The sequence below is a fragment of the Pseudorca crassidens genome, chromosome 9, assembly GCF_039906515.1.
Source record: "Pseudorca crassidens isolate mPseCra1 chromosome 9, mPseCra1.hap1, whole genome shotgun sequence".
NCBI lineage: Eukaryota > Metazoa > Chordata > Mammalia > Artiodactyla > Delphinidae > Pseudorca > Pseudorca crassidens.
The window spans coordinates 3,111,373-3,134,788 of record NC_090304.1 but is presented as its reverse complement, the minus strand read 5'-3'; the positions used below and the strand labels follow the sequence as shown (position 1 = coordinate 3,134,788).

The 23,416-nt window shown below is 53.5% G+C and overlaps 1 protein-coding gene across 5 annotated transcripts in view; it reads right to left on the bottom strand.

Annotated features, from left to right (window-relative positions):
• SHANK2 (SH3 and multiple ankyrin repeat domains 2) overlaps nucleotides 1-23,416 on the bottom strand; it is a 548,806-nt gene that overhangs the window by 410,216 nt on the left and 115,174 nt on the right. For all 5 annotated transcript variants that reach the window (XM_067747966.1, XM_067747967.1, XM_067747965.1 and 2 more), the window contains exons 6-8: nucleotides 22,766-22,874; nucleotides 2,931-3,082; nucleotides 1,732-1,899 (exon numbers count right to left, since the gene is read on the bottom strand). In XM_067747966.1, the coding sequence (XP_067604067.1) occupies nucleotides 1,732-1,899; nucleotides 2,931-3,082; nucleotides 22,766-22,874 (429 nt within the window). The remainder of the gene's footprint in view (nucleotides 1-1,731; nucleotides 1,900-2,930; nucleotides 3,083-22,765; nucleotides 22,875-23,416) is intronic.

The window sequence follows — 23,416 nt, the reverse complement described above, 5'->3', positions numbered from 1 at the left end:
TGACCCTTCCATCCGCCGAGAGGCACGCGCGCCTCCTCTCAGGCTGAGCGGCATCCCCGCAGGGCCCACACCTCCCCTGGGAACGCGGTGGTTTCATAAGACGAATCTGAACCCAAACGAAGACAGCATCACAGAACTTGAGATCTACCGAGCAGGAAACCTCGGGGACACAGAGTCTTCACTCCACCCAAGCCCTTCTGCTCCGTTTCCACGTCTCCGGAAGGATGCAAGCTGTGTGACACTGAGACCCTCAGCGTGAGACTCACATCCCTACTCCTTTGCCTCTTCCAGGCCCAGGGGCCACCTTCAGTGCCTGGGTGTGTGAGGGCAGGCCCTCCCCATCTGTCCAGGCTGGCAGTGCCCACTGGGAGCTCCACTGCCGGGACCACAGCCTCCAGCCTGATGCTCGGATGCCAAGTGACAACCCTGCTGGGGGAGGGGCAACTCCTCCCAGCACCTTCTTCAGTGAAGCCCTGGAGACCTGGAACCGGTCACTGGCGAGGTCCACGCTGCGCCCTCCGTCCCCTGTGTCACCTGAGCAGCTCACCCCCTGCCCCCCGCACGGAAGAAGCCAACAGTACCGACGCCACCCACTGCCCAGCACCACTGTGGGCGACAAACAGAGCAACGCGGGCCCTGGGGTTGTGCGCAGCCCTGGCTGGGGAGCTGGGGGCCCAGGATGTGACACTCCAGGCAGAAGCAACGGCTTCAGCCAGAGGCCAAAGCAGGAAGGCTGGACTTATCTGGAAAACATTGGGTCTTGCTAACATTCCGTCCTCTCTATGGCCTGAAGGTGTGGGAGGCCCTGCTGAGGCCCACTTTACAGTTGAGCAAACAGAGGCCCAGCGGGCAGGCAGGCATCACTGCTCCTCCGAGGTCCCGCCCAGGGTGTGGGCTCGGGGGGTCCTGTGAGCAGCTTCGCAGAAGTTCCCCCCTCCCCCAGCACAGCCCCGTCACACCACAGGAGGGAACTGGATGCTTCTCCAGGCCGCGGGGACGCTGAGGAACCGGAACTGAGCATTAGAAAGGCCAGGCGGGGGAGGGGGTGGGGGTGGGGGCGGGGGCAGCCGGGTCCTCTGACCACAGTGGGCGGGTGCGTGACCCTGCTCAAATGGGCGGGTGTGTAAGGTGACGGCGGTGGAGGGAAACAGGCAGCCTGAGAAGCAGTGAAACTCACTGCAACGTAAAGGCTGAGCGAGAGAACGTCAGAGCCTCTTCCTTGACCTCCTGGACGGATATTCCCCCTCTGCTTTCCCAAACCCACTGTCCACCCTTCTCCACCCGGAGACCCTGACCTCCAGGCCTGCACCACTAGGCTCCGTGATTGGCCTGCTCTGGCGGGGCTCAGCCAGTGGGAGGGCGGGAGGATGAAGCAGCCGTGGTACTTCTTCCCCGCATCCCTCCGCGACACGGCTCCTGCTGGGTGCCCTCCTCCTCGGCCCGCTGTCCCCGCTTCCGGGGACACGGTCTCCTCTCCCTGCCCTCGGTCCACTAAAGACTCTTCATCGGAGCCACCAGGTGGATCTGTTTCTGCCACGACTACAAGCCGACATTCCCCCAACTCCACTGCTGCAGGTGGGATCTGGGAAGTGCGCCCTGTGCTGGGGCACCTGTGCGCAGAAAGCACCTGCGGGCTCTATCGGGGCGCCCACGGCTCCCACGGAGGGGGCGTGCACCCAGCACCCCAGCCCCGCCCGTCGGGAGAGCAGGTGAGGGGCGAGCCCCACGCACCTGGTGGATCTCGTGCCAGCCATTCTCGTCCTTGCAGCTCACGGCCGCGTGCTCGTGCAGCAGCAGCTCGCAGCAGCAGGGGTCGCCCCCGACCACCGCAGTGTGATACAGCGGCGTGAGGCCGTAGCTGTCCTTGTAATCCGGGGATGCGCCAAGCTCCAACAGGGTCTGAAAAAAACACCGACGTGTGGTCACTGGTCTCACACCCCCCTTCACAGGAGTGAATCGATCGAGAAGGAAGAGGAAGGTCACGCTCCCCCGGGCCAGGGTGACGGAGCCCTCGGTTCCCGAGCTTCTCCTGGACTCCCGGAATTAAGGAGGCCCCAGCTTAGACGGCGAGGTTTCTGGCCCTAAAGGAGCACTTGGTGCCAGGCGTGCACACGTGCTTACACATCCGGGAGACGGGGAGGCCTTCTGCACACGTGGCCCGCTGGGCACTACCTGCTTGAGCCCGGCTGGGCCCTGTGGACCAGCGGACAGCGACGAGGGGAAGGTGACATTTGCAGGAAAAAGGTGTGAACCTAAAAGTCCAGTGTAACCCATCTCCGTGCACGTCCTGCAGCTGGCAAAACTAGCAAGCATTGTCACTTGATTTCCGAGGAAGCCAGCTGACGAGTGTGCAGCCGCTGTGCAGTTAAGAAGTCTGCTTTACAGAAAAGCACCATCTTGGGGGTCGTCACCCCACAGCTGTGGGTCCCCTCCCCTCCGCGCCAGGGCCCTGATAGAGCATGGGCTGGGGGCATGCGCCCTGTGCCCGCAGGCACAGAGCCAGGGCCAGTAGAGCATGCTCGAAGAACAGTGCGGGGAGGAAAACGGGGGTGAGGTCCGCCCTCCCCCCTCCCTCGGCATCAGCTTCCAATGTCTGGGGGGGCTCTGGCAGCAGCGAGGCTGGCTCGGTGGCGGAGGGCTGGCTTTGCAGCGCCCTCCCGTGGAGGGAGGTGGGTTTGAGCTGAAAATACGAGCCCTTTGGTGGAATCAGAAGAGGAAAGATAACTTTCTGTGAGCAGCAGATTCTATAATAAAAGCAACCACACCAAGGGCGGGGCGGGGGGCAGGAGGGCCAGACCCCACTTCTGAGCTCTAGTCGGACACAATTTGGGGTCACCGCAGGTGGCTGTCGTGGGATGGGGAGTGGGGCAGGGCCTACCCAGGGGATCAGAGGAGGGGGCGTCACCGTGTGAGACGGGCCCCGCCTGTACCTTCAGGGCCAGCAGGCTCCTGGCGCGGGCGGCTTTGTGCAGGGCCGTCATCCCGTCTTTGGCGCGGAAGTCCAGGTGGGCCCCGCCGTTTCGGAGAGCTTTGATCACCTCCACGGGGTCGTCCAGCTGCGCGGCTAAGGTCAGGGGAGTCTCTAGGGACCCAAACACATGCACGTCAGAACCGGCACTTGGGGCAAGGCTGCCAAGTCACGTGACCCCGTTAACCAAGTTCAAACGTCCCAAAGTGAGCTTGACAAACTGACCCGCCAGGGCATCACGGCTCCCACCCACCTACCGACCCCAAACGTCCGTGCACTCAGCATGGCTCTGGCAACCCTTAGTGACGATGGCGGTGACTCTCAGCGTCACGGGCAAATCAAAACGGGGGCAGAGGCAGGGTTCCACATCATCGCCTTGTGGGCTCTGAGTCTGAGAAGCTGCCCCGACTGCCTCTGCCCTCGGTACACAGAATCCCGCAGCCCCAGCCGACGCTGCCCTGTAGGAGGAGGGGTCAGTCAGGGCTGCAGCTAAAGACTGGAAAGGCAGATGCCCGCCTTTCTTCACTTCAACTTCACAGCATCTATGGGTATCTTGGTAGATGCCAGGGACTGAGCCGCAGGGAAACAAGTGAGTAAGACATAGGGTCGTGCCCTGCAGGGGTCTCCATCTGGGAGAGCAGAGAGACCCCAACAGCCATCATGATGGGACCGGACCAACACAAGGAAGGACCAACATATGAAGTGGGGCAGAAGCCCAGGGGACCAAAGGCTGAAGCCCGCCTTTGCGGCGACGAGGGTCAGGAAGGGGCTCCCACACCCCGTGCAGGTGGACCAGTCTGCAGGTGGCCATGGCCGAGGATGTCAGTCTCTGTCATCAGACGTCTCTCCTCAGTGACCCTCACGTGCCTGCCATCACCACCGCCAAGCAGAGTGCATGACTCTGATGTGGTTAATTTGAAAGGCTCTTACGTTACAGAAAAGTGCAAAGAGTAACACGACAACGTGCAGGTTCCCGTGGACCAAAACGCTAATAGTTAATAAGGAATCGTTCTGTCCTCAAGCACGTTTTGAGAGTAAAAGGACCGGGGCATCTTCCATGGGGTGGAATGCCCTTCTAACCGCCTGTCACTGACACATCATCACACCACCCTCCATCCCCAGAAAAGGCAACTTCATCACAAATCTAGATTGACGACTCCCATCCATTTTCAGTTTCAACATTTATTTAACCATAAATGGGTATTGTCTGGAGGGCTCTTAAAATTCACCGTTGGAATCCCTCTGTACCTTGATTTTCTGTGGTGAGCCTCGTGGGCTTATCCCGCTCCTTGAAACTCATCTGCAGCGGGTAGGTCCCCCCCAGAGCATGTGTAAAGTGCAACTTATGCATTCTCTCCCAAGGGAAGTGGTATGATGGTCACGAATGCCACTGGCACATCCCTGCTGCGGACCTACGAGAGGCACCTTCTCACGCGGGGGTTTTTGAAAATTAGGAGTTTTGGGACTTCCCTGGTAGTCCAGTGGTTAAGACTCCACGCTCCCAAAGCAGGGGGCCCGGATTCGACCCCTGGTCGGGAAACTAAGATCCCACATACCGCAACTAAGAGTTTGCATGCCGCAACTACTGAGCCCGCACGCTCTAGAACCCACGCGCCACAACTGGAGAAGCCCACGTGCTGCAATGAAGACCCGGCGCAGCCTAAATAATAAAATTAATTAATTAATTAATAAAAAATAAAAATAAGTGTTTTCTGGGACAGCTAGGGGACGCTGGTGACAGTGGGAATGTGCCCTCACAGAAATCACGCGCAAGGCAAGGAGAGCGTGACGCGGTGAGGGGTGTTTGGGAATCCAGGCCATCTGGGAAACGGGGGTAGAGATGTGGAAACGGGGCAGACGTGCAGAGAGAAGCACACTCAGAGAGAGACAGCAGCATCTGAGGGTCTGGGTTCCTTGCAGGGAAAAGACATCACAGGAGGGCGGTGGGCGAGGGGTGATCTGGGAAGGGCGTAAAGGACGGGGCCGTCGGGAGCTGCCAGCAACCACCCTCCAAAGCCAAGTCTCTTAGAGCAGCTCCTCAAGTCTGAGGTCAGCGCATGCGGGATGATAGCACCTAGGGCAAGGTCAACCTTCCAAACGATTCGGGCTTTTCTTTCTTATTTGGCTGTCTGCACGTGGCCAGCGGAAAAGCTAGGCGGTCCAAAGGAGATTTTTTTTGTTGTTTATACGGCACTATTTTCATAGCTGACGGCGTCAAGGTCATTTTACAATGAGAACACTGTCTCAGAGGGAGGCATTGGCAAATGGTAAAATTCCAAATCACAGACCCCTGTGGCCCGGCTGGGCAGACAGCGCTGGGCACGTAAGCAGGTGGAGAGAGCTAGACACCCGTCGGTGGCTGTGCCATCTCCTGTACGAGCTGGGACCTCCAGCCCGTGGACGCCATCCAGGCACATCGAGTGGCATGTGGCAGCATCTCGAGGGTTCCAGAGACCCTCCTTGAATGACACTGCAGACCTGCCACGTTCACACCCGCCACGTTCACACCTGGCCACGACCCACGCTGGCAAGGTCAGGGGGGCCCCCAGCTTAGACCTCACGTTCAGGAAGGTTCAGGAAGGGGGCGTCCATTGAGACCCCACATGGGCAGATGGGACCACCAAGAAGATACTTGTCAATCAGCTGCTGCACTGTCCGTATAACCGGGTCACACGGGATCCTCCTCCAATGCACTTGGGAGCGGCAGTTCCCTGGCACCACAGTGCTTTGAAAATTTTTCTGGTTTTGAATTTCGAAATTGTCTAAGTTTTAAAAAAATTACACAGGAACCTCCGCAAATATAACCTCATCAGGGGACCAAGGTCTCTCATCTTTGGAGCTGACTCTGAAGGCAGAACTGCCTCCAACCTAGAAACTGCCTGCTGGCATTTTGGCTCCGGGAAAACCAGGTCGTGCTTCGAAGGGAAGGTTTTCAGGTGGGCACGAGGAGGGAGGCGTCTACGAGCACAGCAACAGGGCACCAGCTCCACGGCTTGCGGTCTGTCTGGGTGTCGGGGGAGACCCGGGCAGGAGACTGTGCAGGCACAGGACAGCCGCCGACCCCTGCAGCTGGGACTGCGTACCAGCCTGGGTGCAGGGGCGCATCCGGGGGCCTCAGAAGGACCCGGGGACCAGAGCCTGGTGAGAAACTCCCGCAGAGGCAGCACAGCCCAGCTCTGCTCCCGAAAGGCTGGGTGGCCTCCAGCAGGTGTCCCAAACTCTCTGGGCCTGTTTCCACACCTATATGGTCAGGGTAAAAGCAGGACCTGCACTCCGTGGGGCTCTGTGAGGATCGAATGTCACGTCTGATGCTGGAACAGTGCCCAGCCCACAGTCAGAGTCTGTCCAGGGGATTCAGCTAGAGATGGGCTTTATTTTCTTCATTACGTTTTTTTCCCTGTATTTTTAAAAGCCTGTGCAATGCCTTTATTATGTTATAATCATAAAAGTGATTCTAAAATAAACTGTGAAGCCAATGCTTATTCTCCCCCTCCCCCTCCACCTGGACAGGCACAACCCCTCGTGACTGTCTTTCTTTTCTCAGCAAGAGATGGTCTTGGTGCCCCCAGGATGCACACCAAGTGAAATATGCATTCACAGGCCTACTAAGTGCTCTGCCCTGTGCTGGGGGTGGTGGCTGTCCCGGGGCAGGGGGAACCAGGCATATCTCCTCGAGCTATTATAAGACAGATGGATACACAGACAGGTAGATAGGTAGGTGGATGGGTGGGTGCATAGATGTGAGGGAGGGAGAGAGAGGGAGGGAGGGAGGGAGGGAGGGATGGGTAAAGGAAGGGCAGATAGATGGATACACAGACAGAGATGCATACGTGCACACAGACGGATAAAAATGAGTCGAACAAAGCAACACAAGATTAATATTTGATCTCAAGGTTGTCCGAGGGAGCACAAACAGTGCACTCAATTTATCTTTGTAAATAATTAACCCATTACTGAATATAAGACCCATTACTGAACTATTCCTAATGGAGAGACTTCACCCACCCCATTCCCTGTACCCATTTGCCTCATGCAAAACGACACAGGTGGGAAAAGCCTGGCCTTGGGGCCGGAAGCTTCAAGTTCGAGTCTGGGCTCAGCCGGTGACATTGACAGAAGCCTTGAACCCCACAGGGACCTCAGCCACACCTCAAAATTCCCAAGGACCCGCGAGAGGCAAGGCGGGATTCGGGGATTCCTTCCTCATTACCCAGAACAGCAGTTCTCAGACTTTGGCACGTGTGGGAATCACCCAAAGAGCTGGTTAATGCAAAGCACACTGGCTCCATTCCCAGAAACGCCTCCACAGGACTGGAGGGCTGAGAATCTGCATCTGAGAGTGACCCTGGAGGTCCAAGGGGTGCACTTTGCTAGAGGACAGCTTCACGTGCTTGACCGCACGGTGACACCACGTGCTCCCACCCCCCAGACACTAATTGAATCGGTGTGATGCGTGACCCAAGTATTAGGATGCGTACAGCTTCCCAAAGTGGTTTTTAACGTGCAGCTGAGTTTGAGAGCCTCTGCTCTAAACACCTGCTAATTCAAATGTGCTCCATGGGTAGCAGCACGTGGGCATGACCAGGAACGGGTTAGAAACGCAAAATCTCTGGTCCCACTCCAGGTCTACACAATCAGAACGGACTTTTAACAAGATTGCCAGGTCACTCATAGACATCAGGTCTGAGATACATGGACCTGGGGCACAGCTCTCCCACTTTATCACGTATGCAATCCATAACCAAGCAAACCAAGGAAAATGGTGCTGTGTCCTCCATACGGATCTATCCCTTTATTTATGAGTCATACACGACCATGGGAAAAAGAACAGTCTTTTAAACAAGTGGTGCTGGGTCAACTGGATTTCCACATGCAAAGGAATGAAGTCAGAGCTCTACCTCACGCCATATACAAAACTTATCAAAATGAATCACAGACCTAAATGTAAAAGCTAAAACTATAAAACTCATAGACGAGAACTCAGGATTAAATCCTTGTGACCTTGGGTTAGGCAACTGTTTTAGATATGACACCCAAAGCACAAACAACAAAAGAAAAAATAGATCCATTTGACGTTACCAAAATTAAAAACTTTTCTGCATCAAAGTACACTATCGAGAAAGTGGAAAGACAGCCCACAGACTGGGAGACAATATGTGCAAATCACATATCTGATAAGGAACCTGTACCCAGAATATATAAAGAACTCTTACAACTCAACAAGAATAGACAAATACGGGCAATAATATCAAAATGTGGGCAAAGGATCGAGTAGTCATTTCCCCAAAGATACACAAATGGCCAATAAGCACATGAAAAGAATAACCAGCCAATATCACTGGTCATTAGGGAAATGCAAATAAAGCCACAATGAGATATGACTTTATACTCACTAAGATGGTTATAATAAAAACAAAAAAGATAATAGTAAATGTTGATGAGGTTGTGGAGAAACTGGAACTCTCATCCACGGCTGGTGGGACGTAAAATGGTGCAGCTTCTTTGGAAAACTATCTGGCAGCCCCTCAAAGGGTTGAACATGGAGCTACTATACGACCCAGCAATTCCCTGCCCCCTGCCAGGTATATACCCGGGAGACAGGAAAGCATACGTCCACACAGTCTGTACAAGAATAATCACAGCAGCATTGTCACAACAGACAAAGAGTGGAAACAACTCCAAATGTCCATCAACTGATGAGCTGATAAACAAAAGGAGTAGATACAGTGGAATATTACCCGGGGAGTAGATACAGTGGAATATTACCCGGGGAGTAGATACAGTGGAATATTACCCAGGGAGTAGATGCAGTGGAATATTACCCGGGGAGTAGATGCGGTGGAATATTACCCGGGGAGTAGATACGGTGGAATATTACCCGGGGAGTAGATACGGTGGAATATTACCCGGGGAGTAGATACGGTGGAATATTACCCGGGGAGTAGATGCGGTGGAATATTACCCGGGGAGTAGATGCGGTGGAATATTACCCGGGGAGTAGATACGGTGGAATATTACCCGGGGAGTAGATGCGGTGGAATATTACCCGGGGAGTAGATGCAGTGGAATATTACCCGGGGAGTAGATGCGGTGGAATATTACCCGGGGAGCAGATACGGTGGAATATTACCCGGGGAGCAGATACGGTGGAATATTACCCGGGGAGCAGATGCGGTGGAATATTACCCGGGGAGCAGATGCGGTGGAATATTACCCGGGGAGTAGATGCGGTGGAATATTACCCGGGGAGTAGATACGGTGCAATATTACCCGGGGAGTAGATACGGTGCAATATTACCCGGGGAGTAGATACGGTGGAATATTACCCGGGGAGTAGATACGGTGGAATATTACCCGGGGAGTAGATGCGGTGGAATATTACCCGGGGAGTAGATGCGGTGGAATATTACCCGGGGAGTAGATACGGTGCAATATTACCCGGGGAGTAGATACGGTGCAATATTACCCGGGGAGTAGATACGGTGCAATATTACCCGGGGAGTAGATACGGTGCAATATTACCCGGGGAGTAGATACGGTGCAATATTACCCGGGGAGCAGATACGGTGGAATATTACCTGGGGAGTAGATACAGTGGAATACTACCCGGGGAGCAGATACGGCGGAATATTACCCGGGGAGTAGATACGGTGGAATATTACCCGGGGAGTAGATACAGTGGAATATTACCCGGGGAGTAGATACAGTGGAATATTACCCGGCCGTCAAAAGGGACGAAGCGCCGACACACGCCGCAACACAGATGAACCCTGAAAACATTACGTTGAGTGAAAGAAACGAGACACAAAAGGGCACATATTGTGTGATTCCATTTCTACAAAGTGTCCAGAACAGGCAAACCCAAAGAGACAGGAAGTAGATGAGTGGTTGCCAGGGGCTGGGGGGTGTGGGGAGTGGGAGGAAAAGGGGGGTCACTGCTAGTGGGTACTGGGGTTCTTTTTGATGTGATGAGAGTGTTCTAAAATGAGACAGTGGTGGTGGTGCACAACCCTGTGAATATGTTTTTAAAGACACTGAACTGCACACTTTAAATGGGTGAATTTAATGGTATGTGAAATGTTTCAACAAAGCCTTACAAAAAACAAAAATTGAAGTTTAATCGTACGTCGATTATACCTTCATAAAACTTTTAAATAAAAAATACACGCCCTACGGCACTCATATATTAAATAAATTACAGAATACACACAGACAGAATGTTTTTAAATCGGGAGATAGATCGTTTGGTGTTTTCTGCTCTACCCCAGTGGGTCATCTGTGCCTTCTTTGTACGATGAAAGGACGGCGAAGGTGAGTCCAAAACGTCTTGTAGGTTAAGGCTCTCCAACCATCCAGCTCACCGACTGACACCTGTCCACAGCAGCCACACAACCCGCCTGGGCCACGTAAATGCTCACGTGACTGTGAGAACCAGGTGCTCCACTCCACCTCTGGCACTCGGGGTCACAGGGTGCACAGGAGGGGTAACTCACTGCCCTGTTATCACAGACAATGGGGGGGGGTGGCTGTGGGCTTGGGAGCCACTTACCAGGATGGACAGCACCTGTTCAGATACACCAGCACCTCTGGCATTGACCTGCATTCGGTGTTTCAGTGCTCATTATCTCGTTATGAGTGAATCATGCAAAATCTCAAAGTCTTCCAGTCTGCTAAAACAGGGATCCGTACCCACCAGAATATCTGACTAATAGCCCACCCCCGACCACGAAGGAGAAGGAGATTTACAGCTATCTTCCTCTGAACGGTCATCGCTCTCGAGGGCGGACACTTTCCCGTGAAGAGCTCCCAGGCCAGCACGTGAGACTCGTCCAAACGACCCATGGGCCTTTGAGGCCATTAAGCAGAGTGGATGGCGATGGTGGGTTTCCCCCAAACCGTCAGCAGCCCCGAGCATTCCAGCGACTGGCTCCCGTGTTGGTCCACAAGCCAGCGGAGCCATCCTTGCATTCCCACTACCTGCCACAAACGGAACAGTCCTGACCACCTGAGACCTCACGGTCTCCCTGACTCTGGCTTCGGCGCTCAGACGTGCTGCAGAGCAGACAGTCCCGAGTGGGTTCACGGGGCCGAGATTTGCGGTCAGAGACGGACAGGGAGAAACAGACACAAATCTCTTTTCTGTGAGGGGAATCTTTGACTATAGGGAACAAAAGCACGGAGGCAAGGTGAAGAGATTCTGGTGAAAAGAACAAGGGCCTCATGTTCCAGATAAAAATCTCTGTTACCAAGAGGTGATCTGGCGAGTTTCATAAGAGTTATCAGATCTGGCCTCGTTGGACCCAGATGAGCAGAATTTCCAACAGCACCAGGAAAGCCGCGCATGCGGGTTCTCCGTTCCCCTGATAGAATTACGTCAGATAGAACTAGGCCTGTGAAGGTAGAACGCGCATAGCAACTGCTTGGAGATCAAACAGTTTAAAAGCGGATGCTTCTTCAGACTTGAGACTGCCAAGGGGGAGGGGCTGCGGGGGCAGAAGTGTCGGGAGTTTGGGATCAGCAGATGCAAGCTATCGATGTTATACAGAGGACGGATAAACCACAAGGTCCTGCTGTAGAGCGCACGGAACAACATTCAACATCCTGTGGTAAACCACCGTGGAAAAGAATATGAAAAGGTATATACAGGGCTTCCCTGGTGGTGCAGTGGTTGAGAATCTGCCTGCCGATGCAGGGGACACGGGTTCGAGCCCTGGTCTGGGAAGATCCCACATGCCACGGAGCAACTGGGCCCGTGAGCCACAACTACTGAGCCTGCGCGTCTGGAGCCTGTGCTCTGCAACAAGAGAGGCCGCGATAGTGAGAGGCCCGCGCACCGCGATGAAGAGTGGCCCCTGCTTGCCACAACTAGAGAAAACCCTCGCACAGAAACGAAGACCCAACACAGCCAGAAAAATAAATAAAATAAAACAAATGTGGGGTTTAAAAAAAAAAAAAGGTATATACATATATATATATACAGGTATGACTGAATCACTTTGCTGTACAGCAAAAATTAACACAACGTTGTAAGTCAACTCTACTTCAATAAAATGTTTTTAAAAAGTGGATGGTTCTTGCTCCCAGACGAGTGTCCTGGGCTTGTTGGTGTCGGCTGCGCGGACCATGAGGGGAATGGGACGTGCGGTCCCATGTGTCCATCAGGTTGTGGAGAAGGCATGGGTGAGAAGTTGTGGCTTTTGTCCTTCCAATAGCAAAATCAAGGAGGGCAGCTCTGAGAAGTGGTCTATGGCCTGTGATTTTCCTTCGTTGTTTTTTTTTTTAAAGCATTACTATTTTTTAAATTAACTTATTTATTTTTGGCTGTGTCGGGTCTTCATTGCTGCACTTGGGCTTTCTCTAGTTGCGGCGAGCGGGGGCTATTCTTCGTTGTGGTGCGCAGGCTTCTCACTGTGGTGGCTTCTCTTGTTGCGGAGCACGGGCTCTAGGCACGCGAGCTTCAGTAGTTGTGGCACGCGGGCTCAGTAGTTGTGGCTCGCGGGCTCTAGAGCGCAGGCTCAGTAGTTGTGGCACACGGGCTTAGCTGCTCTGCGGCATGTGGGATCTTCCCAGACCAGGGCTCGAACCCGTGTCCCCTGCGTTGGCAGGCGGATTCTTAACCACTGCACCACCAGGGAAGTCCCAATGGCCTGTGATTTTCTTACAACGAAAGCCCTGGGCAAAAAAAAAAAAACCCACACACAGACACACTGATACTAATGTGGTTTGAAGCAGACACATGGGACCTATCAAACCAAGAATTTGGAAAGTATAGGACATTTTGAGCAAGTAAACATTCAAGGCTAGAACAATGAGATCCCACTACACACCTATTAGCATGGATAGAATCCAAAACACTGACAAACCCAACTTCTGGCAAAGATGCAGAGCAACAACAGAGAACTCTCATCACTGCTGGTAGGAAGAAAAAACGGTACAGCCACTTAGGAAGACAGTCTGGCAGTCTCTTTCAAAACTAAAAGATGTTTCACCATATGATCCAACAACTGTACTCCTTGGTATTCACACAACTGATCTGAAAACTTATGTCTACACCACAACCTACACACAAGTGTTTGCAGCAGTTTTGTTTATTTTCACCAAAAGCTGGAAGCTTTTGGTGAATATGAACCAAGAAGCCCTTCAATAGGTGAACAGATAAACAAAACCAGGACATCCATACAGTGGATTATTTAGTGATTAAAAAGGAAAGTGCTATCAAGTCATAAAAAAGATACAGCTAGGGGCTTCCCTGGTGGCGTAGTGGTTGAGAGCCCGCCTGCCGATGCAGGGGACGCGGGTTCGTGCCCCGGTCCGGGAGGATCCCATATGCCGCGGAGCGGCTGTGCCCGTGAGCCATGGCCGCTGAGCCTGAGCGTCTGGAGCCTGTGCTCCACAGCGGGAAAGGCCACAACAGTGAGAGGCCAGCGTACCACAAAAAAAAAAAAAAAAAAAAAAAAAAGATACAGCTAAATCTTAAATGCATGTGGTTAAGTGAAAGAAGCCAGTCCGAAAAATCTACACAGTGTATAATTCCAATGATATGATATTCTGGAAAACTTAAAACTATGGAGATGGTAAACAGATCAGTGGTTGCCAGGGGCTGCAGAGAGGGGCAGGATTGAATAGGTAAAAGGCACAGGGGATTTTTTTTAAAAGTTGCAAGACTAATCTGTATGACACTGTGATGGTGAACATAAGAATTAAATATCTGTCAAAATCATAAACTCTACAGCACAAAGAGTGAAGCTTAACGGATGCAAATTTTTTAAAATAAAGCTTAAAAGTTCATTTAGGAGATGTGGGATCCCAGGATAGAATGCAGAATGTGACAAAAGAGTCTAATTGTATTAAAACGTTAGAAACAACCCCACTGGAGGAGGTGGGGGAATAGAGTGCTGACCTGTGCAACTGTGGGAATGAGCAGAGTCTGAAAGACAAAAGGCAAAAGAACGTCACGCAAGCACGGTTCTCTAGTTGATAAAGTTGCTTTCCACTGTGCGGTGCAGGTCAACCATCTAGAAACCACTATGCAGGTGCCCTGGAATTGAGCAATTGAATACACAGACGGCAGAGAGTGGAAGCCAGGCTTCTCACTGTCTACGTGGGAGGTTACAGAAAAGCAAGGAGAGGAGAGAATGATCCCCCTGGCAATGGATTAGGACTGGGGAGGTCAGTATGAACTCACGTTTCGCTTAATACAGATTCAGGTGGTTACACACAGAAGCATTTATAGACTGGTACACACGTGTATCTCCTTGTTCTTTCCTCTGAGAGAGCTCAGAAGGAACTACTCCCCAGTGGCAATGAGCACACCCAGCACCCAGATCTTGGTTTCTAAGACCACTCTTCCAGGGCACTTGGGAGGAACGGCAGATTCTAAGACTGGGGCGGGAAACATACAGAATGAGCCTGAAACACCTTCCGGTGCCAGGAAGCAAGACAGTGGTCAAATCATCATCGCCATCATCCACATGGATGGGTATGTGTCAAAAGGACACAGGTGGAACTTCCCTGGTGGTCCGGTGGGTAAGCCTCCGCGCTCCCAATGCAGGGGGCCCAGGTTCGATCCCTGGTCGGGGAACTGGATCCCACATGCACGCCGCAACTAAGAAGTCCACATGCTGCAGTGAGGATCCCTGTGCTGCAACTAAGAGCTGGTGCAGCCGAAATAAATAAGTAAACAAATAATAAATAAATATTTTTTTTAAAAAAGAAGTAACACTTCTATTAAAAACAAAAGAAAAAGACACAGTAGCCGAATGAAACAGCTCCCAATGGCCGAAGCTGGAGCCATTGGAGCAACACAATATGTCAAGTCGCGCTATATTATAACGCAAGGTGTACATTAAACACCCATGAGTCCACACTGGTAAAAATAACTGCATAAATAAATGAATTCTTTCCTCTGCAGAAGAATTCCAGGTAATTTACGGAGCTACACTGCCGTCCAGGAGGTGGAACGGAACTGCTCATCTTTAAGTGTGGGCTGGGTTTAGTGACTTCCTTCCGAAGAGGGCAGTCCATAAAGGGGGGAAAAGAGTTCACTACGGTGGGAAGCCTGAGAAGCACACCTCAGCCAGGGGCAAGGTCCACACCAGTGAGAGGGGTGCCCTTGATACGGTGCGATGAGAAGGGCATCTGCCTCTGCAGCCTTCTTCCCAAACCCACATACCACCCCCATCTAATCATGGCCTAAACCTGAGACAAGCCTCAGCAGAGGGACGTGCTACAAAACACCGCACCAGCTCCCAAAACTGCCAAGGTCATCAAAAGCAAGGAAAGCCCTAGAAACTGTCACAGCCAAGAGGGGCCTACGGAGACGGGAGGGCTACCTGTCATGAGGGATCCTGGAACAGAAGACGGACCTTCAGTACCTATGAACGAAAGCATGGGCGTGAGTTAATTATAACACATCAATATTGGTTCATTAATCATAACAAACGTACGCTACTCACGTAAGACGGTGATGGGGAGAAATGGGTGTGGGGCATGGAGGGGGACACATCCTGTAAGTCTAAAACTGCTGTAAAGTAATCATTTAAAAGAGCTGTGAAAAAAGCCACCCCAAGTTCATGTTTCGGCTGACGATTTCATGTAAAAATGCTGCTGTTGGCTGTCCCCACGTGGCCCCCTGGGGACACCACCTACCCACGGCTGTGTGTGCCTGTCATGGGTCACCTGACTGACATCCCCCTCCCACTCCGGCCGGCTCTGCCACCATCCCCAAAGCCAAGGCTCACCCCCGGGGGCCCCGTCTCTGCCGCCACATCACCGCCCTTTTCCCTACTTCCTCAAGTTCTCAGTTAATGCATTGCATCTTCCTGGACCACACGCACCTGTATGCGTCACCTATGATCCTTTCTGAAGCACGGCAGATTACACATAAGAAAAAGTCGTCAATGATCGAATATGCTGCTTGGAGCTCTCACTTAAAAACAGGTCTCTCTGTACCAGAAACTGCACCCAGCAAGCCAAAGGCACCCAGACGTCTGTGGTCACTGGCTCGGCAGCCCTCAAGCTAACTCCACTGGCACTGGGTACTCCGTGCGTCTTGGACCCCCTGCAGACTGGTGCTTACGAGGTCCCAGGGCTGTGTCCCCGAGGTGCTATTCCTGGGGAGTTTCACACAGGGACTCGCTCAGGGGCTACGATGAGACTGTAGGATCTGGACCAAAGGAGCGCCCTCAGTAGAGAGCAATCCAGTGTCCGAGAAGCCTTCTAGTTGGGCCGTGTGGGAGCTGGGCAGGGGGCTCCCCGGGAGCCCGGCTGCGGGGGCGTGTGGCAGAAACAGGCACATCTCGGCCTGGATGACGAGCTGCTGCCCTATCACTGCCTGGAAGCTGACGTAGTCACTGGATCTCAGAAACAAAGCCCCGACTCACAACAGGGGCTCTGCAAACAGTCCCATCAACACGTACTCAATTCCTACTTCTGATCGACCTGCTTCAAGGGCTGAGAGACGTTTCTAGCTTTATTACAGCCCTGCCTCTGTTGTGCCTGGACTTCTTTCAAGTTGGGGAAGACAGTGCAAGACAGAAGCCCGAAGTTTTGCTCGAGTTGTTAGTTTTAGTTCCCTTTCAGGGCTCGAAACACCGTCCATCTCGTCCCAGAGGTTCCAGCTGAAACAGGAGACGAGCCTGGCAGACAGTCTGCTTCTTTCTGCTACTGGCATCATTACCTGACCAAATTTCCATCAGAAAAGGTACTAGAAGGTCTGACTAACACGGCCTGCTTTGTTTTCACTGACAGGTCATTCCTCCAGGATTTAATTATCTTCTGCGCGTCCCTCAGTCCAGAAGGTATGCTTCGCCCCACTGGGGTTCCCGAGCTCGGCCCAGGGGCGCCCGAGAACCACGCAGCCCGAGTGCAGGGATGCAGCTCAGGTGGGAGCATCATGGCATTTCCTGCACTTAGGAAGGAAGCTGCTTTCAGCTCTCCGCTTGGGACGTGAAGTCTGGTTCTCAGCCAGATTCTGCCGATTACCAGGTGGCTTTTAAGAAAGTCACAGAACTCCGGGTGGAGCTGCTAGGACACAGGCACAGCCTGGGGCTGGCAGAGCCGCTGAGGACAGCAGGGCAGTGTCTGGAGTAATGGGGGTGGGGGCGGCTCTTGCCCCCTTGGGCCGGCCTGGCACTGCAGCAGGAGACTCCACCCAGGAGCTTGGCGACCACAGGCCCTCCAGTCCCGGACCCTCTGTGTCCGCCACGGCCTCGGCCACATCCCAGCAGCCACGGCACGGGAGAAGGGGGCCCGCAGCCGACCCCGCTTCCCTTCCACCCCGGGTGAGAGCCTGGAAAGCAAGGGCAAGCAAGCCGGCCTCTGCCCACACACCCCCCCGGCCTCGAGGCGACCTGGCGCCCGGCCTCCGCTCTCGGAGCCCCCGCTCCTCCAGGGATGCTGGCCTCGCAGACGCCCTGCTTCGTGGGAGCCCGAGGACAGAGGGAGACAGGCCTACCACGCCCTGCGCACACCATCGGGCCCCAGGAGGTCCTTGTTTGACCTCAGCTGTCACTATGAAGTGTCCCCCATCACTTCTCAGGCGACGGGCCGAGGGCGCCGGCGTGTCCGGGGCCAAGGGGCTTCCCAGACGGGGACCCTCAGTGTGAAAACCAGAGCTGTCCCTAGAAAACTGGGACAAGTTGGTCACACCGCCTATCACCTGGGGGCGGCCACCAAATCAACCCTGTTTTCCTCCCTCTGGGTCCACAGCCAGGAGAAAACAACACGTACTGAGTCTCCATTGCGCCACTGACATGACAGGCACGTTCTGGAGACCCCACCAAGCATGAGCCGCTCCACACGGGGACACTCACATGCTCCTCACCCAACGCTCACATGTCCCCACCCTGCGGGGACCGCCACCCTACGGAGCGGACAGAGGCGAGAGGGAAGTCGCGTGCTTGTCCCCCAGACGTTAAGGCGCTGGCCTCTCGGTGGAGCCTGTGTTACATCCTCCCCTGGTATTTTCTCCGTTTGTAACTGGGTCACTATACCCCCTTGTCCGGGGAACTGCCCATGACTTAGTTTGTTTCCAAGAATGTCCACCCCATTGTTCGCTGTTCTCATTTCACGTGTTGCCCTTGGTCCCCATTTTCCCTGCCTCTCAACCAGGACGGTCTGCTTCTCAGCTGGGGATGTGAGTGAAAATTCTCTAGGTGTGGAGAGTGGAGCAGTGATGCTGGACGAGGCGCTGACCTGCAGCAGAATCTCAGGTCCACCCTCAGCTTCCGGTTCAGAACTTTCCGTATTCACTACATCCTTTACCCTTTCTGCTCGTTGTAAATATTCCTTTGTCTTAAAGAAAAAAACCATCCTGTTGGATCACCGTCAATTTTGTCCACACAGAACCCTGCACGGAGGTTTACAGCAACTTTAAGCATAATCACCAAAATTTGGAAGCCGCCAAGATGCACCTCAGTAGGTGGATGGATATATAAACCGTGGTCCATCCACACAACGGAATATTCTTTGGAGCTAGAAAGAAATGAGGGAGGGAAAGACTGGGAGTGTGGGATTAGCAGACGTCAACTATTATATACAGGATGGCTAGACAACAAGTTCCTACTGTAGAGCACAGGGAACTATATCCAACCTCCTGGGATAAACCATCATGGAAAAGAATATAAAAATAGGAAGTCTCTGTGTATAACTGAATCACTTTGCTGCACAGCAGAGACTGGCACAACACTGTACATCAACTCTACTTCCATATAAAAAATGAGCTATCAAACCATGAAAATCAGGGAGGAAACATAAGTGCATATTTGTAAGTGAAAGAAGGCAATCTGAAAAGGCCACACAGTATGTGATTCCAACCATATGACATCCTGGAAAAAGCCAAACTACGGAGACAGTGAAAAGATCAGTGGCTGCCGGGGGTTAGTGGGAGGGAGGGACGAACAGGCAGAGCACGGAGGATTTTCAGGGCAGGAAACGTAGCCTGCATGATGGTGGATATATGTCCTTATACATCTGTCTAAACCCACGGAATGTACAGCACTGAGCGAACACTAACGTAAAAGTGGACTTGATTTCACTTTCTGACTTACTTCACTCTGTACGACAGTCTCTAGGTCAGGAAGACAAGTATCGTATATTAATGCATATTCATGGAATCTAGAAAAACGGTACAGATGAACTGGTTTGCGAGGCAGAAATAGAGACACAGATGTAGAGAACAAACGTATGGACACCAAGGGGGGAAAGGAGGGGTGGGATGAATTGGGAGATGGGGATGGACATATATACACTAATATGTATAAAACAGATAAATAACGAGAACCTACTGTAGAGCACAGGGAACTCTGCTTCGCTTCGCTGTACAGTAGAAACTAACACAACACTGTAATACAACTACACCCCAACTGAAAAGAAAAGTGGCCTTGAGTTAATAATAATGTATCAATGTAGGTTCATCAGCGTAAAAACGGCCACACTGATGCAAGATGTCAGTAGCGGGGGAGCCTGGGGGTGGCTGGTTATACAGGACCCCCTACTCTTGCCATTCAATTTTCTGTAAACCTAAAACTACTCTAAAAATGAAGTCTAGTTTCAAAAATACGGGAGTGGGGTGAGGGGAGGGAAAGTTCCGCCTTACAGAGAATATTAGCTGTAAGACATAAAACTGATGTAGAAAATTACCACTTGGCGGCCGCCATGTGAGAGCTGTTCAGTAATTCTGCTTTAAATGTTAAAGCTGAAAATAAATAATAATTTATAATTGATCTGCCCAGACCCCCGCCACCCAAAAAAAAAGAATCCAACCAAAACCTTCTGAGTACTGTTAGTTATTGGCTGAGATCCGGGAAGTCCTGTACAAGAGCTGTCTGCCTGGGAGGCGGGCGTCCCACTGCTGGTCCCCAGTCCGATGGGGTCGGAGCCTGGTCTCAGCCTTCCCTGGAACACCTGTCCTGAATTCTGTGCTTTGTCAGGTGCCAGTTTACACGGATTTCAGGGGTAAACGGGTTTCCGTGTCTTTTCTCAGTTAGTTCTTCCTGATCAGTGAGCCCAGAGGCCGTGGTCACGGGGATAGTTCAGGAAATCCCGGCGTCCATTTCACCCCACGCCACCTTCTCCACAGGTCGCTGCTCCCGGGTCGAGTCTATCCCAGGTCTGAGGACAGTGGATGACATGCTGCCTCCGTCTCTCTCCTTCCCGGGCCCCCGAGGCTCCACTGCGTCTGCTCTGACGATGAGGCCATCCACCACCACCAGGACAGCGTTTCTAACTACAGGCGGGGCCACGAGAAATGACCGCTGACCCCCGTTTTGAAATAATCTAGGGTCTGTGCTGATGTGTTTTTAGAAGCTCAGTTAGGGTCGGCTCTGGAATAACAGTCGATCCAAACTCTTGGAATCCAGCGACACCACCGCCAGTGAAGCAGGCCTGCTTCATGACGGGGTGGGGGGGGAGCAGGAGGGGCGGTGTCCAGCCCGGGGAATCATCGGGAGACAGCCACAGATGCGGCCAGGCCAGCGGGAGCCCAGGCCGGAAGCCGCCCGAGGACCACAGACCCCGGGCCTGGCTCAGCTCTGCCACTGTCCCTGCTCAGGAATCCACAGGCCCATGTGTGGTCTGAGCCCAAGTGCTGGGAGCTACACTACAGTGATGGACGGTACCCACCCACCCCCCGCCCAACGAGCTGGGGGCCAGCCTGGGTGACAGGGGCTGACCACGGGGCCAGGACCAGCACGTGCCCACCGTGTGCCCCCCCCGCCCTGGTGCTCAGACCCTCTGCTCAGCTACACACACCCCCAAGGTGCTTCCCCCGCAGACCGAACGTCCAACCCTGCAGCTGCCCCGCTCCCCGTCCAGACTCTCTGCAGACGCCCGTGCCCCCTGACCCACCACCTGCTACAGGCCCTTCTCCCCAGCCCTGGGGTCTTGCCCCATCACTCCTGACCTTAGAAGGTCAGCCCCGCGCAGGCACGGCAGGGCCCGCCTCTGCCTTGTGCTCCATCCACCCTTCAGGATGCCCGGGAGCCTGCTTGCCCACGGCACCCCGCCCCAGCTCCCGGCGCACAGACCCCCAGCTTCCTGTCTCACCAAGTGTCTGCCTGGGCTGGTGCCCGCCTCACCTTCACGCAGGCCTCTGCGCTTGTCCCCCCTCCAGGCCTGTGCTCTCCTGTCCCTATCCAGGCCTGTCCTGTCCCCAGGCATCTCGAGCACTGAAGCTGTATCCCCGATAAGCCAGCACGTTCTCACGTTGCTCAGTTAAATTCAGGAGACAGGAGTCGACCGTGATTACAGCACGGCCACCTGTGTGCAGACGGGGACGTGCACGGCTGCAGGAGTATGGGTGCAGGTCCTGCCCCAGCTTTGGAGTCCCCACAAGTGACGAGAAAGCTCCCTCCTTCAGCTGACGCACCTGTCGTGGGTTCAGCAGCTGTGAGGTGGGACACATATACGTGACATTGGCACAGGGAAGACCTGCCCGACCCAAGAGGAGAGGGGGAGGGAGGCCCCGCGCGCTGAGTCCAAGATAAACGCTCCCTGCTAAGCATTACCCGCTTGCCCGGATGAACGCTCCCAGTTGCTATGGAGACCCTCACCTGAGCCGCTCTCGGCTCTCACGACAGCCTCACCTCAGCTGGTCGAGTTCACGTGTCCCCTGGGCACAGCGCTCTCACCTGGGATGACGGTGCCTCCCCCCGCCAGGGGACACTGTGCAATGTCTGGGGGCATCTTTGGCGGCCACAACTCGGGGATGTTACTGGCATTTGTGGGTGAGGGTCAGGGATGCCGTACACATCCTACAGTGCACAGGACAGCCCCCAGCATAAAGGACTGTCCAGCCCCAGCATGGAACATCATGCATCCATGAAAAAGAAAGAAATCCCGCCATTTGCAAGAACGTGGATGGACCTTGAGGGCATAACGCTATGTGAAATAAGTCAGACGGAGAATGGCAAATCCGTCTGATCTCGCTGACACGTGGAATCTAAAACAACTGAACCCAGAGAAAAAGACTGGTGGTCACCAGAGGCAGGAGGTGGGGTGGGTGGAATGGGTGGAGGGGTTCAAAAGGTCCAAGCTTCCAGTTATGAGATAAGTCAGTCCTAGGGATGTTGTGTACAGCATGGCGACTGCGGTTAATAATACTGTGTTGTATATTTAAAAGTGGCTAAGAGAGTAGATCCTAAAAGTTCTCATCATAAAAAAAAATGTGTAACTATGAGTGGTGACGGATGTTCACGAAACATATCGTGGTGATCATTTCCCAGTATATCCGTATACCAAATCGTTACATCGTACGCCGAAAATTAATACAATGTTTTGCGTCAACTGTATTTCCATAAAACTGGACACAAAAAGAGAAGAGATAAGATTAAACAAAAGTTAATGCCCATTTGGAACTGGTAAGAAACAGAAAGGATCCTCCGGCCCCCGTGTCAGCGGGGCGGAGGATGAGAGCCCTGTACCGTTTTATCCCACGCGTGATCTGAGGTCCCACGCGCAGGGACTTGGTTTCCAGCAGGGGGAGCTAGGCACACGCGGGTGCATGTGCGTCTCCCAGGGCTGGCATGAGACGGCTGTTCTGTGTTGTCATTCATTCATTCACTCATTCTCTCCTTCAACTCAGGTACGTACTGAGCACCTACCACTCGCCAGGCACCTCCCGGATGCTGGCGATTCCACGCCGCTAACACAGGCTCCCGGAGGAGGGAGAAAGCACTTTTAAAACCAAGTAAAGCGCGATGCTGCCTACGCACGTGTAATCCGAACAACAGAATCACCTTTCCTCCCCGAACCCACGTTCCAGCGGGGTTTCCTCAAGTGTCTCCAACCAGCCCCTACCTCCCGTCTCCAGGTCGTGGAAATTCGGATCCAGGCCTCGTTCCAGCATCTTGACGACCTTCTCCACCGAACGATGCTGGATGTAATCCATGCATTTTTTCAGGTTGGTCTAAAGAGAAAAGCAAAATTGGTCTTACAGAGAAACGTCTCTTCAGGCCACAGGAAGGCTCCTTGCGGGGTGCACCCCGGCTGGCCGCCTTTGCGGGGAGGAGAGCTGCCCCTTGATGGGGCCCTGCTGCAGTCCCCAGGCTCGCCAGGCAGCATCCTTCTGCATCTGGAACCCCGGGGCCAAGCCCGGAGCCCAGCACATGGCAAACGCAATTGGCCTGTCCTGGATGAATGTTCTAGAAATCCCCCACCGACCTCTGTGCTTGCCGAGAGCCACAGGATGTTCCTTCACTTTCAAAAGGATGAGCCGCCTGAACCACTTTGAAAAACTACGCTTTCCAGGGTGCAGCCCAGGTCTTCTGACTCCATCCTCTTTCGAGCGAGGCCCGAGGACTGGTATTTGTGTTTCCTAATCTCTAACGGAGTGGCCTGCTATGGACAGCAGAAGGGCACTGCTCACTCAGCTTAACCCACTCGTGGCTAATCCCGTGACCTGTAGGTGGACACACGGATGCTTGGGTCACCGAGCGATTCAAGGTGAGG